Source organism: Typha latifolia, chromosome 15 (assembly GCF_019914945.1).
Source record: "Typha latifolia isolate L0001 chromosome 15, TyphaL0001v2, whole genome shotgun sequence".
NCBI lineage: Eukaryota > Viridiplantae > Streptophyta > Magnoliopsida > Poales > Typhaceae > Typha > Typha latifolia.
Window position 1 is genome coordinate 1,540,096 of NC_133100.1, and position 18,496 is coordinate 1,558,591.

General features: G+C 34.7%; 1 protein-coding gene across 2 annotated transcripts; it reads left to right on the forward strand.

The window, feature by feature from the left end:
• The first annotated feature begins 274 nt into the window (after positions 1–274).
• On the forward strand, positions 275–11,527 carry LOC140801822 (zinc finger CCCH domain-containing protein ZFN-like). 2 transcript variants are annotated; one of them, XM_073157135.1, is made up of 7 exons: positions 275–590; positions 1,125–1,288; positions 1,906–1,968; positions 5,160–5,279; positions 5,440–5,736; positions 7,268–7,594; positions 10,260–11,527. In XM_073157135.1, the coding sequence occupies exons 1-7, from the start codon at positions 497–499 to the stop codon at positions 10,584–10,586; spliced, it is 1,392 nt and encodes a 463-aa protein (XP_073013236.1). In that variant the 5' UTR covers positions 275–496; the 3' UTR covers positions 10,587–11,527. The 2 variants fall into 2 exon arrangements, with proteins under 2 accessions (XP_073013236.1, XP_073013237.1); XM_073157136.1 differs by having other exon boundaries at positions 1,128–1,288.
• The last annotated feature ends 6,969 nt before the right edge of the window (positions 11,528–18,496 follow it).

An 18,496-nucleotide genomic window follows, 5' to 3' on the forward strand; every position in this document is an offset into this window, starting at 1 on the left:
TCCGTCCAAAGCGGACGATCACCGACATATATCAAGCCGTATTACGTGTACTCAAAATTTCCTCCAAAATAACTTGATTCGCAGAAAATCCGACGTGGAATTTTGAGAAGCACACGTCTGACAAAGAAGAGATTGATAAATATACTATCTATCGAGGACACGTGGGATTCCAGCACAGTTGAGAGATTATCGGGGGGTATTATTGGGTACGCTTGGTAGTTAGGATAATAAAATTTAGTTATTATTCGCTGTTGGGGTTCGCTCGCGCGGGTGAAAAGGGGGAACAAAAACGACTGGTGGAGGTAGCGGATGGCTGGTGCTTATTCTTCTTCTTCTCTCTCTCCTCGTTTGTGGAGAAGAGAGCTCGGGTTCTCCTTCTCTTCCTCTTTATCGCTACCGTTCCTTCTTCGTTTCAATACCAAACCCTCGCCCTCGAGCGCGATCGCCGACGCCGGGATTCAACGGTGATGGGAGCGCCGGCTCCGCGGACCCGGTGATGTCGTTGTCGGCGGCCACTGGGAGGGAAGTGAGCAGCGGTGTGGCGACTGAGGGGTCCGCGTTGTCCGGTATGAGGCAGGGGGGTGATGAAGGTGAGGGATTAGGGTTTATCTTCTTTCTTTTTTCCTTGATTTTGGGTTCTGACTACTGTAGCAATGCTGGGACTGTCTTAGCGTTCTTTGAGGTAGGGTTTCTTATAATGGATTTGGCGTCGCCATTGTTGGAATTCATATGTTTTAGGTTGGTTAAATGGGGTGCGGTATACGCAGTTTGCTGTGGGGAAACTGAATTTTGTGCCAAAAAGGGATGTTTTTGACCGAGTTTTCTTGTTATTCTTTGCTATTTTGTGCTAATTTCTGGTCCTTCTTCACCTATCTCTGTCAGTTTTCTTTAGATGTATCAATGTTGGTTCGTTATCTTGTTCTTGTTCTGATGGATTGGGAATTAAGCTAACAATTTATTGATGGTGTTACGACTGTCGGAATTTATGTTTTACCTTCTCCTTTTGTTTAGTAATATCCAATTCAATTTGCCAAATTTGCTTTCTTTTTATCTCTCTTTCTTTTATTTTCTTTTCCTCATTTTTTGTTGAATGGACTAAAGGAAGTTTTATCTGGATCTGATAGCAGAAGCAATGTGGGAACTAAACTTAAGAGGAGGACACGAGTCGATGGAATCCGGACCTTATCCCGAGCGTCCAGGAGAGCCGGAGTGTACCTATTACATTAGAACTGGGGTCTGTAGATTTGGGATGACGTGCAAATTTAATCACCCTCCAGATAGGACGCTGGTAATTTAATGTGGTTCATTTACTTAAATGTTCTTTGAAAGCTATATGCTCTCTCTAGTAATAGTATCATCTTGCTTTTGTCTTTTGCTCAGTCTCCTTCTGTTTATATCATGAACTTGTCATTTAGCTTATTTTGTTTTCTCCATTTGTGTGCATGTAAATGTGTCTGAGTTGTCTTATTATGCAAATTATAGAGATCCCATTCCCAGCTTCTAAATCAACAGCTGCTTCCCAATAGCTCTAAAGTTTCCTTTAGTTGGAACCAGCTGCCAGCAACACTTTCCAAACTGCTGGGAGTATGTGGAACACCTTTACTATTGTGATGTAGTTACAATTTTGCTAACTTTTGGTACAGGACCGCAAGCAGTTTATTCCTACTTCCAGAGCTCAAAAGTTAAACTGTAACAAGCAGAAAGCTTTCCAGTCATCCTGAAAGGATGGTGTCCTCACAATGTTTATCTTTATCGTTTTCAAAATTACTTGGCGATCCTTTTGTGGGACATCTATATTAATATGTAGTACCTATCTTGTATGGCTCCTTTAAAACTTCTTCCTGCTTTTATATGCTTATTACAATGATCTTATGTAAGGTTTCTGTTGCTCCTTTTAATTGTTAGGCTCTCTCTGCTGCAAGAATTAAGGGAGGGTATCCTGAAAGAATTGGCCAACCCGAATGTCAGGTGAATCCTTGATTTCTCTTAACCCCTTTTGAAAGAGGTTAATCTATTTTTCCCCTTCTGTTTCTATGTGTTTGAACATGTGGCATTTTTGAGGGATTATTTTGACAATTTATCATTAATGAACTGAATGGATGTTGATTGTTTGTGCAGAAGATATTTGGGTCTCAACTTCAGTTGTGTATAGCTTAGATTCTTTGTGCATGTACTTGTCATATTTAGCATACACACTGGATTTGCAGTCAGATGTGTCAAATGTTACCAACTACATATAGGCATTATTGCTTTTTTTTTTTTTTTTATCAATCTTTCAAGGAGAAAAGATTGATGGTTATTAGGTCAGTAGATGACTATAGATTTAATTTTCTACTTTAGTTACTTACATAAATAATTTTAATGGGAATTTTTTTTTATAATTTTTGGTGCAATTGTACATCAGCTCACACTTGAAAACTTGTTTCAGAACCAACGGAAAGGGATTACCTTCCATAAGGGGGAAGTTTTCCCCTTGACTGATTGCAAGAAGCCGAATCTGGCAAAATGTGCATCAAAATAATTGAAGCATATCTATGAATGGTCAAAAGTATAGTCATTCAGAAGCAAATGTAGCAAAAATGCATGATATTTACTTGAAAGTATGTCAAAAATGAAAGTAGATTAGCGACCTGCATTATATCTGAGATAGAACTGTAAATCCTTAAAATCTCTTCACTTTCATCTTGTCAAGCAGAAAATAAGACAAGGGACTTTCTAAATCATAGTTATTGTTGCTATGGTATTACTCATGAGATTTAGATTTGGACACAGTTAATCCATAAGATGATGATCCCCGAACTACCATATATCATGAAAGGATCCTTATCACCTAAATAGTGAAATGAAAGGTACTAGTTGTTCAATTTGACTGATCTTTGTAGGGCTCTCAGCCTCTGATTACTAATGGAAATGATAACTTCCTTTTGCAAAATTATTCCAGTTTTATCCTCATTTTTGTTTGGAAAACCAGATGCATGAAAGTACTAGTACTTTTGGATATACTATGATTCCTATCAGTACTGTGCTAAATAAGGAAATTAATATGGACATGCCTAGACTTCAACATGCTGTCCTTCTTTAAGTCACTAGTTTACATAATACAACACATAATGCTATGTGTTTATCGTCATGTACAAGGATGGTAATCCTTGCTCTTGGACCTTCTACAATTTTTGAGTATTCTCTCCTAATCCATAAAACTTGAAAAATAAATGGAGAAATGCAATTGAAGTTTGTTTAACTAGGATACCGAGAGAGATTATGTATATATGGTTTTGCATACTTTGTGTTGTCCTTTATAGGTAGGTATGGGCTGATGCAGGCACAAATCTAAGTGGGCCTCTTACTAACGAGGAATTTACTCCAAGAAAATTGTCCAACTAAATATTTTTAAAGTTCGAAATCTTACATCTAGTTGTCAGTCATAAGATTAACTTTCTGGTGGAAAAGTGGAAATGAATAATAATGAACAATCGAACTTCAACTTAAATTATTGACCATATGAATTTGATATGAAGGATCCAAGTATCATGCTTTACTTTGACTAATCAAATGATTCCAAAGAATTGATAATGTTCTGAAGTCATATCCATCTATTAAATCTCTCACGAGAAGCACTAGAGCATCAATACTTATGTTTGTAATGTTAGCATGAGATTTATGACGATGAAGCAACTTGCTGCAATTTGGAGCGGATTGACTGGCAAATGTGTGAAGCATATTCATAATTTTCCAAAATTAATTAGTTTGTTACTTTGTTTTGGTTAATATATTGATTGATTCAAATATGATTTCTTGTGCATTTTATGATTTTTTTAATTTCATTTTTCTACTATTATGATATTATATGTTCTATCTTTTTTACTCTTTTTGAAATTTTTAGGCCTATAATGGTTATATAGAATTAGCCTAGCTAGTTATTATGGATGGGCCTAACTTGGCTCACCCAAGAACCGATTTGGCTCGGGTCAACTCAGTTATGGCTTGGTTGCCAAATTTCCCATTTGATTTTAGTTGAGCATTTAAGATCAGCAGAGAAGAATTATTATAAGGACTTCTTCTAGCTATTACATTTTTGACGTGGAACTAAGGAACTTGCAAAGCAGAAACTTTACTTGATAATGCTAATGTGGAGATTCAAATATTAGGATCTTCTATAGGAGAGCTCTAACTACCTACATGGCTTCTGGTTGGAAAAAAATTGTCTAAATTATGTATATATTTATATTATACAAACATTTATCGAGCTCAAGCTCATCTCATTTATTAGGCAAGTAAGCTTGAATTGAGCTAGAAGCGAGCCCATCTCAAGATAGCTTGTGAGGTAACGAGCTTATTTGACACCCCTATATGTGATAGGTCAAGAGACTCTTAGATCTTTGAGATTTCATTAACGTTTTAGTGTTTTTTTATATAGGTCTTTTGTGAGATTTTGAATTTTCTAATGGGTAGTTACAGAATGGCCATTTTGAAGGTTTCATGTAGATGAGGGGATCAAAATGTTACAAAAATTAAATAAGGGGATGTTTGTGAAAATGGTCAATAGTTCGGGGGGGTGTCGAGGTAATTCTCCATTTGCTATCATTCTAATTTCTAACAAGTTACGCACATGGTCATGTGTAGACTAAATGGGAGCATGCTATGTAAGTGAAGATTGATTCTGTGACATGCTGTTCTTCTCTCTTCTTACTTGTGCTCTAAGATTTCTTTCTTTCCCCCATTGCTTTCAAGCCAGTAAAAGCTCCCTCTCCTACGATCTTGTTCCTGATAAAGTATTCTGTAATCCCTTTTTCGCTATCAGTTCTAGTCACTCTACTTCATGATCCTAACCTTGGGTTAAACATGGTTACTTACCTCCTCAGCTCTGTCTAGTCTGCTAGTTCTTTTATTGCATTCACTCTTATGTTTATATGTCCTAATTTTGCAGATATTGATTTATATTAATTCAACATCAATAGTATGATCCATGATAAGTTTTAAAGCTCTGTGCAAGTGTGCAACATAAATTGTCCCTAGTTTTACCTGCATATGTTATATTCTTATGTTGTTTGTGCTCAAAAAGTTTATCCCTGATTACAGCATCAAATTGTATGCTCTGTTCATTCGTCCATGGGCTGGAAGGACCGCTTTCTGACGTACCACTATTCTATATTCTGCAGTACTTCTTGAAGACTGGAACGTGCAAATTTGGAGCTACATGCAAATTTCACCACCCTAAAGATAAGGCTGGTATTGCTGGGCAAGTGCAGTTGAACATTTTAGGCTATCCACTTCGACCGGTTTGTGCTTAATATTGCTTTGAAATTTACTTTTCCAGTCTTCTCCATTGGGCATTTTCTAGTTCTAGTTATTATCAATGACCACTGTACATATTTGTTTGTTGTTCTGCTTTTAGATGTAAACTTCTGTACTGTTAGTTACTTGAGTTTATTATTGCAGAATGAGAAGGAATGTGCATATTATTTAAGAACCGGCCAGTGCAAGTTTGGAAACACATGTAAATATCACCACCCACAACCATCTACTGCAATGGTAAGTGTGCGTGGGTCTTCTGCTTATCCTCCAGTGCAGTCTGCTACATCCCCTAGTCAACGGCCTTATCCAGGAAGCTCAACAAACTGGCCCTTTTCAAGAGCTTCCTTTATTTCAAGTCCTCGGTGGCAAGGTCCTTCAAGCTATGCACAACTGATTCTTCCTCAAGGATTAGTTCAAATTCCTGGGTGGAATCCATACCATGTAAGTTCTTATATACCTCTTCTTTTGTTCTGTTGATACAAAAGAAGGAAGAAATCCTGAATTTTTTATAATAGAAAACATATATATATATATATATATATATATATATATATATATATGATAGTTTCCCTGATATTAGCTTCTTATATTTTATGTGCCTTTGTATGGGGGTATTTGCATAGAAAAACTCTTTAGTTTTCAAAATAGCAAAAACGGGTCCTTTTATAAATTATGTGCATTTTATTATAAAAAGATATGCATCTAGTATAAAAACTGATCGCACTCAGTTTCAATTGCCCAATCTTATTATTATTAAAACCTATAAGCTTTTTTCTACAAATAGCCTCTTTCTAGGCTAATATGATATGCATGTATTGTTTTCCCCTTAGCACTCTTACCGATAGTGGTACGGCTATGGCATGATCCCCTTAGCACTCTTGCTAATAGTCTTTTGTAAACACAGGACATGGAGTTCCATGAAGAACTCATATTCTTATAGACTTATGCATGGTACTCTTGCTTTTACCATTATCATTTTCCTACTTGTCCAACCTTTTGAGAATTGGTTAGGTTCAATATTTATGTTCTTTGCAACATATCATTTGGTTGTTGCCCTTATCTGCTGGTCTCTTTAATGTTCTTTCCCAAGTAGTAAGTCTAATCCATTTCAATCTTCAATTAGGTTCACCCTATGATTATGTTCCTTCAGGATCTTTTGATGATTTTCTAGTCCACATACTGTATTGTTAGTTGCAGCTAATTATTTGATTCTATGTGATAATTTTCTGTAATTGGAGTCAGAATACTTCATCAAAGAGCATTACCAACTCTTTGAACTTCCATTTTTTAAGTCAAAGATGTGAACTTTGTGTTGTATGGTTAATCTGGTGTTATTGAGTCTTCCAGTAGTACTTGATCAAGATTGTATATCTCAGATTCATTTTAGAGTTACCTAAACATTGGGATTTTTTGTTCAATTTTCTTGTCTTTTAGGTGGTTTAATTTAATCTCAAAATTATACAGCCCAGAATAAAAAGATCACAATTTTTCAAGGATCTGAGATAATGAATTATATAGGGCATATGGCATAATATTTCCCCATTTGTTATTGTTTTTAGGAATTATTGGGATCCCAGGAACGCTGTCTGAGAAGGAAAATAAATAGCAGTCAATTAGGTGCTCTCTCCTTTTCCACTGTTATATAATCTTTGTTAAGCAATGAGATGCCTATATTTATTGGGTCTTTGTTGGCATTTAGTATTTCTAGCAGAACACATTCAAACTGTATAGTACAATAGTAATACATGTATAATACAATATATTTATTGGGTCTTTATAGCTTTATAATATCATGTAGTGACTGATACTACTGATTCTCAATGTCTCTTTGAAATTGTTATTGCTGCTCCTTATGCTGGTTCTTGAATGATACACTTGCAGTAACTATTATTCATACTAATCTATCATCTGTTGCGGTAGACTTTGATGATGTAATGCAAAACTCTTGTATTGATATTCATGTCCTCTTCAGGGACAATTGGGTTCTTCATCTCCAGAGGGGCAGCAACAAACGCCTGGGACTTCTCAGTATTATGGTCTCTCTCGCCAGAATGAAACACCAGGTGTAGGTGCTCAGGAGGTGTTTTCTTCTTATCAATCAGGTTCTGTGCCTATGGGGGTCTATGCAGTGCAGAGAGAGAACATATTTCCTGAGAGACCTGACCAACCTGAATGTCAGTTCTACATGAAGACTGGAGACTGCAAATTTGGTGCTGTTTGCAGGTTTCATCATCCAAAGGAGAGATTAATGCCTATTCCAGATTGTGCACTGAGTCCATTAGGCCTTCCATTACGTCCTGTAAGTTTATCATTATATGCTTAAACTTTCCTTCTGGGCTGATTAAAGATTGGAAAAAAAAATTTAAAGAGAAGTAGAGAACCCCTTAACAAAGTCACAATTATCAGTTTTATGACATTCATCAGCTGCCTCTGTTCCCTGTCTGCTTGGTTATCTCTAGTGCAATGACATGCTGCTTGCATTTATCAGAGATATCAAAAACTATTTGGAGGTATAGGTGAATATTGAATTTTGGAGTAAATGCTTTTTGAATAATTGGTGGCACTTGTTTGTACAGATACTTTGTGGTATTTCAAATCCAATCTCTTGTATGATTGTATCTGAAATTGGAATTTTTCATTGTTGTAGTTTTTTCTCTTTAAGCCAAGTATTGTAAGAGATGCGATGATGGGCAAACTATACTAAACAATGAAGCATGTAGATTTATCTCTGTGCAGTTCTATAAGACTTGAAATTATGACCAACTTCCTAAGAAATCACATATGATTTAAGCACGTGCTTGATCAAGACATGTACATCCAGCAGTCCAGGCAATTTATATTGCGGACATTCAATTTCTTCTTCATGATGACTGCACTTTCTTCATATTCATAGTATCCTGTGAATTATGACAAAAGATTTTAGTAGTAAGTGATTTGGGCCAATTTTCATACTTTCCCTTGTGTCTTACTTGCTGGTATACTTAGCTTATCATAATTTAGTTATTTGCAGTAACATTGATAAAATATTATGCTATAATTTGTTGATTGCTCTGTCCAATTTTTGGTAGTTATCATTTGTTTTGCTAAAGCTGATTGCTGCAAGTTCTCCTCTTGAGTTATATCTCTTCTCTGTCCACTCCTTCACATTAATGAACCATGTTTAGTTTCAAAGGAAACTTGTTTGGGCAAGTGAAAAATGTTCTCTTATTCTGATTCTTATTTAACTAAATTATATTGTTTTCCATTGCAGCAACCAAGTGCTCTTTTGTCCTATATGCAAAAACTTACATGTATAGAAGTTAGCTTCACAAATATCTCAATCTTAAGTCGCCTTAACTGTCTACTATCATGCATGCAATATTTTGATTAGGATGCATATTCTCTTTTCTTTTGTTCTTTTGCATCACCCACATTATACACAAGTGCAGAGATGTTATTTTATTGAAGTAGGTGCCTTAAGAGGAAGGGGAAGGCCAAAACTGATGTGGGAGGAAGCATAAGAAAAGACTTGAGAAACTTAATTTGGAAAGAATCTTATGAAGCAGAGCTAAATGAAAGAGAAGGATTCATACCCAAATAGTTGTGATTATCTGTTTATTGTTGTTACAGTCGTAGCTAGCCAGAGTTGTATGATGTTCCGTATCTTTCTTTCACTCTTGTTGTTTCATGACTTGTAGGTTCTATGCTTGTCTTCACCTGAATTAATAATATTCATCTCTTTTAACTCCAGTTTTATATTGGTGGTTACATGCCCTGATCATTAGAATTAGGACATTCTATCCTATTGATGAAGAAAGGATTTATTGGCCAGGAAAAGCTTATAAGGGATATTCTATCAGTGTAGTTGTTCAGAATCATGATTTGCTCATTTATCAAGTAGTTTGTGGTAAATTATGATTAAAGTGAATAACGAAATCACAAATTTGGAGTCAGTCATTAGTGTAAATTCTAATTATTTACCTCATGCAGGATTTTGATACTTCTTTTGCAGTAATTTTTGTGTGGATACAAATTTCTATTTTCTATATTGTGCAACGATGGCTATTTTGGGATCTACAACCTTTGAGGAGAAAATTGATTGAAAACATATCTACACAATGTCTTTTTTGTCAAGAATATTTGTAGCTCTTTGGCTAGAATTGATAGATTCATTTTAATCTTATTTTGCACTAGTAATATCTAGCCAATGTGCAATAGAAAAGGTATTTCTTATAGTCCTGTTTCAAATAAATTGATTTCCTGGCAATGTAATATTTGTGCAAGTAAAATTTGAAATAATAGATAAGTGTATAAGCTTTAAGATATGTGGTTGAACACCTAAGCATGATTAAGACCAAGTTATGCATTTTCTGTGTGTGGACACATCTATAGTACCTTCTTGTTAGTCTTGCTGGTCTGAACTTCAACCTTACATAAAGGGATCTCATGGAGGTTCTGTAACAGTTTCTGGATCAAGTTACCCAGGGAACAAAATTCAAATGCATCCATCGAGAAATGTGTCCTCTTTCTTTCATTTGCATAGCAATTTAGTAATTTATTTGATTACCATTCACCGTTACCATGTCGATTATCCCTTTACATAATACCCATTGTTTTCCTATTATTGCTTCTTTCTTGATGTTGCATGTGATCCAAATAAGATGAAAGAAATGAGTTTACTTGTTCCAACTTATATGTAAAGCATGACAAGATATAAAAGATTAAGGATCAAAGATTTGGAAAACTTGTAAAACGATATATGTGAATTTTACATTCTATTTTTAATTTTTAGGCTTCTCTCATTATTCTTATCTTTTGATAAATGATGCAATCTATTTGCGCATATTCTTTACTGTTTTTTCAATCAAAATCATTGGTCACTTATTATGATATTTATGAGAGTAATGCCCATTACCTTTACTTTGTGTCATTTTCTGTTGTGATGATGCTGCTTGTAAGTTGTAACTGCTGTTTTCTTCCGGCAGGGTGAACCCTTATGTGTCTTCTATTCTCGTTATGGTATATGCAAGTTTGGTCCTAATTGCAAATTTGATCATCCAATGGGAACTTTTGCATATGGTCTTTCAACGTCGTCCACCACTGAGGTTCCAACTGTTCGTCATCTATTAGGATCTTCATCAGGGCCTCCTACTTTGACATTGCCATCAGAAGGCCGTGTTGATACTATCACGGGAAAGTCCAGACGGCTTTCTCTGTCAGACTCTCGGCAAATATCTTCTGGTGATGAAAGTATCGATATAGAGGCATCACAGACCTCTTCCAGCATTGGGCAAGTTTCTTCTTTTTCTTAAGTCCATTTGGAGAAAGAACTTATCTGTAAATGGAGTTTCAAGTGCTGGGGGTATACAGTGTTACCCATTGCGAGCTAGATTTTTTTTTCCCTCCAAAACTGATCCTTTGGCGGCAGGTTCATGATTTTCTATCTTCAGTTCTTGATCTTGTAAATCTGCATCACAAACTCAATTAGGAGTCAGAAATTCTTGCTCTCTCAAAGCCCATATCTCTCATTTATGGGCAACTTACCTTATTTATGCTTCTTATATTAAACAATTCCCTCCCTGGTGGTCTCCTTCAAATCTCCCAATAGTAATGTCCTGTAATATCCTGGTCTGTCTATTCTGGCCTTCCTTGTTACTTGCCATTGTTGTCTAGTAGTCTCTTGATCTCTCCCCTTTCTGTCAGTTCTTTTATAAATCCTCTTCCTTTCCCCTTCCTAGTGCTGTATACAATTCCACAAGGCATCTCCATATTCAAAGTCTACATGTGGAAGACAGCAAAGTGAATAAACTGGCGGTATCAAGATACTGGAATCTTGACTTGCAGCCAGTCATCAGAAGATTGTCCTTTTCCTGCTTTAGATTTTTCCAATGTGATTGACTGGAAAAAAAGACATGGAAATACATGCTGGAATGTTGGTTTTAGACGAAAAAATTGAAGTTCTGATTATGGCCCCTTCTGCCAGTTATTGGAAATACAGAATCAGTCGTAAGACTGGAAAAATTCTGTTGCAGCTAAAGCCCTTCGCTTGCAATGATTGTGTTGACAGATCAGGAAGCCATTATAGCAGGTGCCACGATAATGTAACAGTCTGTTGGTTCTCTTTACTTGGTGAATAAATTGTATCAGATAAAAAGTGTTCAACGTGACATGCATTAATCTTCATGTATGATCCAGCTGTTTTTACACATGCTCAAAATTTCAGGAAAAAAAATCAGGTACCATGTTTAATGTATCAGTCTGTTGCAATTATTTGCTAATGTTTGGAAGTCATTGTTGCAGATGCCATGCAGTATGTTAACTTCCTTGATGAATAAGTTGTATCATATTATAATCTGCTCAATGTGACATGTGCATTAATTTTTTTAAGCATGACCCAGTCTCTTCTTTTTTTCCCTATTAACGTGCAATATTCAAAAACAATTTGATAGTGAGCTGTCTTTTGTTCCACTGTTTTAATTAGAACATGTAATCAATAGTAATGAGATCTTAATTGGAGGAAATGGAAGCTTAGATATGCCTTGCAGTTATTTGCTAATGTTTTGGAAGTCATCGTAGCAGGTACCATGTTAAATTGTAACATTTATTTGGTTCTCTTTACATGGTGATGAGTAAATTGTATCAGATTAAAAACCCTCGATTCCACATGTGCACTAATATTTATGCATGGCCAAGATTGCATAGATTGCAAAAAGTTTAAGTTTGAAAGCAATCCATGCTAGTTCTGCCGATCTCATTCTGAGCATGTTGATACTATTAATGAGGTCTTTTAAGGAAATAAAATCTCAGATTTGGCTAGCAATTATTTGCTTGTGTTTCCTGGTTCTCATTGGAAGGGAGGAGAGGATACCCCTCCTTATATGAAGGACGTTATTAGTGTCTGGTCAAGTGCTTTTGATCAACTTATTTCTTGCTTTAATTGGTCGAGGACAATTATCAAATTACTATGATACCGAGTGTTGGATTAGGCCTCCCTCTTGAGGAGTCCTAGTGATTGGTAATATTAGATCAACTATGTGTATATCCAAATTTATTTTGAAGAATGAGATAAGCTTTGTAGGCCTCTGTAAATACTTAAAGCATTATGGCAGTGCATGGTGTTAGGAGATAGGGAGGTCTTAGTCCAAGTTAAACATGATTTGGAACCTAACCCGACTTAAAACCTTAAATTTATTAGGTAAAAGCACAAGAGCCTAAGTAAATTATTTTCTTTTCTTTTTCTCTCCTTAGAACCTAACTCTACTTCAAAAAACTTAGCTACTAGATGAAGGCTTAAGAATCTATATAAATCTTCTTTTCTTTCTTTCTTTTTTTCTCTTCTCAATATATGGGTTTAGACTCTCTTATGATACTCAACATGCGAAAGAGCTGGTGAGCTGCCCTATAGAAGGCCATAGGGAACCAATATATTGATGATAGTAAAAATATAGTAAGAGATAATCTATTATAGGTTGTTGTGTATGAGTTTTTATACTAACTAATTACATACATGTGAGTGTTTCTTGGATTGGTCTATCTGAGATGTTTTAGGGGTTTTCATATCAGGGTTGTTCTATTTGAGATATTTTAGAGTTGTACTTTGTATCCTACAGATATGTTGTAATCTTATAATATTTTTTTTTTCCCTATTGAGAGAGTTTTCCATGTAAATCTTTTTTGTATTGCTTTATTACTGTTATTTTATATCCTTTTCTATGTGTGGAGATTGGATCAAACATGGAGTTCTAGAATGCTTTCAATGGTTGGTGTTAGGTTGTACATAGCAAAAAGTATTAGAATGAGGGTGAGGTGAATTCATGAAATGATGGTTTGAAATCTAAGAGTACTTTTTGAAGCGGTATAGTGCAACCAATTTGGTGGCTATAATAGACATGTAGGTTTTTCTAGAGAAGTTGCGGTAATGCAGTTGAGCTTGGGTATGTGGGATTAATGTTCGAGCTAGATTATACTTGGTGGAGCAAGAGTTCTAGTTTAGGACAAGGGTCCATAAAGTTGACGTATGAGCTCAGATGAGTGGGTTTGTTGTGATTCATGAAGAGAGCAACTGAAGGCATGAAAGAGCTCAACTCTTGATACCTACAATATGACTAGAAAAGAAAGAGTTGAGAGTCACAAATTAGAGTTGAGATCATAGATCATGTGATGATTGTAAAGATGCAAAGTACAAAAGAAGCTGTTAGGTAAAAGATGTTTCTGTCATACATGATTTATGCAAAGAGGCACACAGGAGATGCAATGGTATATCAAGAGCTACTTGAAGATTTAGAGTATGCAGGACACAAATATGGTTTAACATGAGCACAAGAGCTCTAGTGTGCTCCCTATAGGAGGCTTATAAGGAGTTAAAACATGGACACCAATAAAATACTTCCAGGGAGAGTCTTCTGTGGTCTGTCTTATATGAGGTTTTTTACTAATCAGTTACATATATCAATGTATTTCTTAAATTGGTTTATTCGATAAATTTTAAAAGAAATTTAGATGAGGGTTGTTCTATCTAAGATGTCTTCTATATCTTGCATAGCGAATTTAATGTTGTCCTATAATCTTTTTCCTATCCAGAGGATTTTTCATACAAATCTTTTTTGTCTTGCTTTAGTGAGATTAGATTACACACAGTGCGAGAACATTTTTAATGATTAATGTTCGTCTATGAACAACAAGCAGTATCACAGCGAGGATGCAGTGAATCTCAACATGATTTCTTTGTTTAAAATGTAGTCCATGAATACATATTTATTGAACACACAAGTAATATTTACGTGATGAAATCAGGTGGATGAGCATTTATCATCCAAATTATGCTTTGAGAAATTTAGAGCTGCCAGCTTTCTAGCTTTTTCTCTATTCTTTTAGGTTAAGCATAAGCTTGATAATTATCTATTACCTTTCACAACCTTGTACGAGTTGATAAATATTGCAAGCAGCTGCATTTGAAGGGTGTAAAATTGCTTGTATTTGTGCACCAAATAGCCAACAGCGAGCCTAGAGTCCTCAGGTGGATGGATTTTACCTGATATCCAATTGTATTTGTGCACCAAATTCTTATTTATTCTCATCCATTGTTATTGATATATTAAGTTTTGGATTTTTTTTGGTTTTTTTGTCTATCCTTGTAAAATACTCAATTAACTTCTGACACCAAAATCTTCTTCAATGTAAATGTTTGTAAGTCTTGAGAAAGAAATTTTTTTTTCTAATCACCAAATTATCCTTATTTTCCTCTCTTGCATACCCTACTCCTATAGAGATCATCATATAATTTAAGGTATATTTGCATTAGTTAGGTTCCAATCAAAATTAACTGAGGCAATATCACAAAGTTAACCAAAGAGGTATGATTATATTATACCACTTAGGCTAATATAAGTTTTTCAGAATTAGGTTAGACCTAGCTGCATTTACACAAAATAAAACCCTTTTTATGTTTTGATAATAATAAGATTAGACTCTCATGTCCACCTTATATATAACTTATGCTCAGTTTTAGAAATCAGATTCATTTTTTCTAAGTAAAAAGTATTTATATTGATTAACTGCTACGGTTATAAAGAGTGCCGCTAATATTCAAAACCTATACTTTTAATTAAGTTTGTGAGCTAATCCGCAGACTTATTCACTTTACGGTAAATACGATAAAGAAATTAAAAAAAAAAAAAGAGGAAGGGGAACAGAGGATAACAAATATTTGCAGTAGTTGATGATATAAAATAGTCCAGTGAGCTGGATGAATCCATTGCCATTACTATAGTTTATTTTTGTTCTACAAATAGCCAAAACCTATAGAGAGAGAGAAGGGGGGGTTTTAATTCCAGTCTCCTAGTGACAGTTGGGAAGTGAAAGAAGGGGCTCATAATTGCAAGGAAGATGCCTCAAAGCCCTTTCCTTATCAAAAACCTGTCTCCTTCCCAGAACCCTCAACACCTCTCCTCTCCTCCTTAACTCCTCCTCCCTTCTTAATCCCATTCACATCTCCTTTACTAGACGTTTGTAACCTCCCCCATAGACTCACTCTTAATTACTCATTAAGACCTCAGTCGCCCCTATCTCCTCAAATAAGATAACATTCCCCTCCTCTTCAAAGCAAAGCAAAGCAAACCATAGCATAGCATAGCATAGCTTCTTTACAGAAGAACAGATGGCTTCTTCTGGTTCTACTACAACTCTCTTCCTTCTCCTCATCTTCTTTGTTGCCTTCATTGCCATTAGACCAACTGTAGCTCATGTGGGTCTCTCTCTATATATATCTTTACCATCTTTTCTCACTTCAATATTCTTTGCCAATTGAAGCATTCTTTTGACATATATATATATATATATTTTCCATTTTGCATTGTGACAGGAGGAACAAGAGTTTCCAATGAAGCCGGCGATGGGGGCATCGGGGCTGAGATCAGTCCTAATCGACGAGCCTCGCCGGCGGCGGCTGAGCAGCTTCCAGATATGCTCTCTTTGCACTTGCTGTGGAGGCCCAAGAGGCCTCTGCTTGCCTTCTCCTTGCTGCTATGCCATCAACTGCAACATACCCAACAGACCATTTGGCTTCTGCTCCTTTACTCCAAAGATTTGTAACTGCATTGGCTGCCATGTCTAGCTCTCCCTCTCCTTAATTGCCATGCTGTTTGCTTGAGTTGAGTCATAAGCAGTATAACATTGTGATTTGTGAAGAAAGGATAGATTGTTTTCTTCTCCTCTTTCTTTGATTGGTGTAATGGTTTATATGAAATGCTAATGCTTGAACTGTAAAACTTGCTGCTGGTTTTAGGCACTGCATTTGTTCTTCTTGCTATGGATAGAGACAATTTACAGAGGTTTTTGATTGAGGGGGTTGTGTTAGCTAAAAATGATGTGGTCAAGTTGGGCCAACCAGAAAGGGCAAAGTGGGTGGGAGTTGGACAGGGGGCATTAAAGCCTTCAATTATGTTGTGGGGGAGATGGGGGTGTATGATTCTTGTGAGGTAGGGTTAGTGACTCATATAGTTATTTAACAAGGGAATTTTTCATATAACACCTTACTTTTTTTTTAACAAAAATTATAATTTACCTGCGATATTTTCACATTTAATAAATATGTGCGGAGATGGGGTTGTATGATTCTTGTGAGGTAGGGTTAGTGACTCATATATTCAACTAAGGGAATTTTTTATATAACACTCTACTTTTTTTTAACGAAATTATAGGTTACTTCCTATTGAGCCTTATGATTTAGTAAATATATGCAGAAAATACTCTGGGCTAGATTCAAACTAACGCCGTGAGAATACTCGGTTAAGTAGAAATACTTTATTTTTAAAATAACTAAAAGACTCTTATTTTTAAAATGACTAAAAATTGCCCATAGTATAACTTAGTTGAGAGTATATTTATAATTCTTTTAGTACAGTTAACTTAACCCAAAGAATTGACTAAGCTTAACTAACAGATCTAACACCAAACGGGATATTTTTTATACAAGTTCACTAAATTATATTGCTCGATCTGTAGCTAGTAAAAATATAAAGTATAAATTATAATTTTGCTAAAAGATAAGGTGTTATATATAAATTTCTCTTCAATAAATGATGGCCACTTTCAAGTGTTAATTCTTATTAAATAAATTGTAAGATTGTGCAGTGCTTATGATAAATGGACTATTGTTGTTCTTGTAATATAGCTATTCATAAATCAAGAAGAAATTCTTTTGTTGTTTATATCATTATTAGGTATTTTTAACACTCTCTTTGTCTGCGTCTCTAATACTTACATACATACATGCATATAAAAAAAAAAAAAAAAAAAAAAAATATATATATATATATATAGGACATATAAAACTTATAATATCAGATAATTAGTTATCTTAAGAACTTAAAAGTATTATAGATAATAAATTAATTAATTACATACCGTACTTTTACCGACCGTGATGGTCAAGTCATGATGAGAGTATTTAAAGATTTCTCAGTTGCCGTAAAAGAGAGGTAATTGGACGTCTAATGCTAAAAGCATCTTGAAAGAGTTCTTGACTGCTGGTTTAAAAAGAAAAGTTTTTGACTACTTTAAGTTTAAATTTGGTTTTAAAAGTTAAATACGAGATTATGTGTATTTAAAAAATTGCTTCTTGGATCAGTATAAATCGTTTTCCTATTCAACGTCTTATTAATTTTTAGATAATTTAAAAAATAAATATTATATTTAAGAAGTAAATATATCTAATTTCATATTTAAGTTTTAAAAAAAAATATTTGTTCAAAAGTTTCATCTTGAAATAAATTTGGTAGCTTGCCCACGACCAAAGATATCATTAGTTCAACTCTAATCTTAAATAATATTATGAATAAATTATTTGGTGGTCGGTAGTTTAATCAGTTGATGACTCGGCAGCGCGGTTAGTTTGAGTTTGACAATATAACGGCTTGGAGTAGGTCTCGGCTACGTTTAATTCGGAGCAATTGTTCGGTGACGCATAAGTGCCTAAGTGTCTCTGTATCTAAAAAGAATTAATATTTTATTTAGACTAAATCTAGTCTTAGGGCTCATAAATGATAAAAAAAATAGTATTGGGATCTTTTGGTTGGGGGTCCACCTTAGGAGGAGATGTCCTTTCTATTAATTATTTTATTCTTTTTTAAGGGAGAGACCAACTTAGAGATGATGATGTTTATTTATATATATATTAAGTTTTTGTTGTTGGATTGGTGGCATATGGACTAACACTCACTGAAGAGGCTGTTACAAAAGTGAGTTTTTGACTAAATTAGTTCTATTTTAAATTTATTTTATCTAAATAGATTATTTCTTAAATTTATTATTAAGTATGGTCTAATTTACTGTGGTTCTAATAAAAATATTGAATTGATTACTATTTTATCCCTAGACAATATTGTCTGGTCCTAAACATTAAATATGTCAGCGTCTTATGTATTTAAATTTTTTTAACTTAATCTTTTAGTTGTTGAGGAAGATAATTGTCAGACGAAAAAAGACCGATCAATTCAGTACTTTTGGTAGAGCTACAGTGAATTAGATTCCACTTGGTAATTAGTTTGAGAGACATAATACTATTGAAAAAGAAAAAAAAAGACATTGGAATATTGATATATTGGGATTATCTAATTGAGATTTCTTTTTATAATTTAAATTTATTAAAAACAAAGTAAATTAGGGGATTTTTTAGATATTAAAAGCGAAATGTAAGATAAAATGATAGATATTTATACGGTAG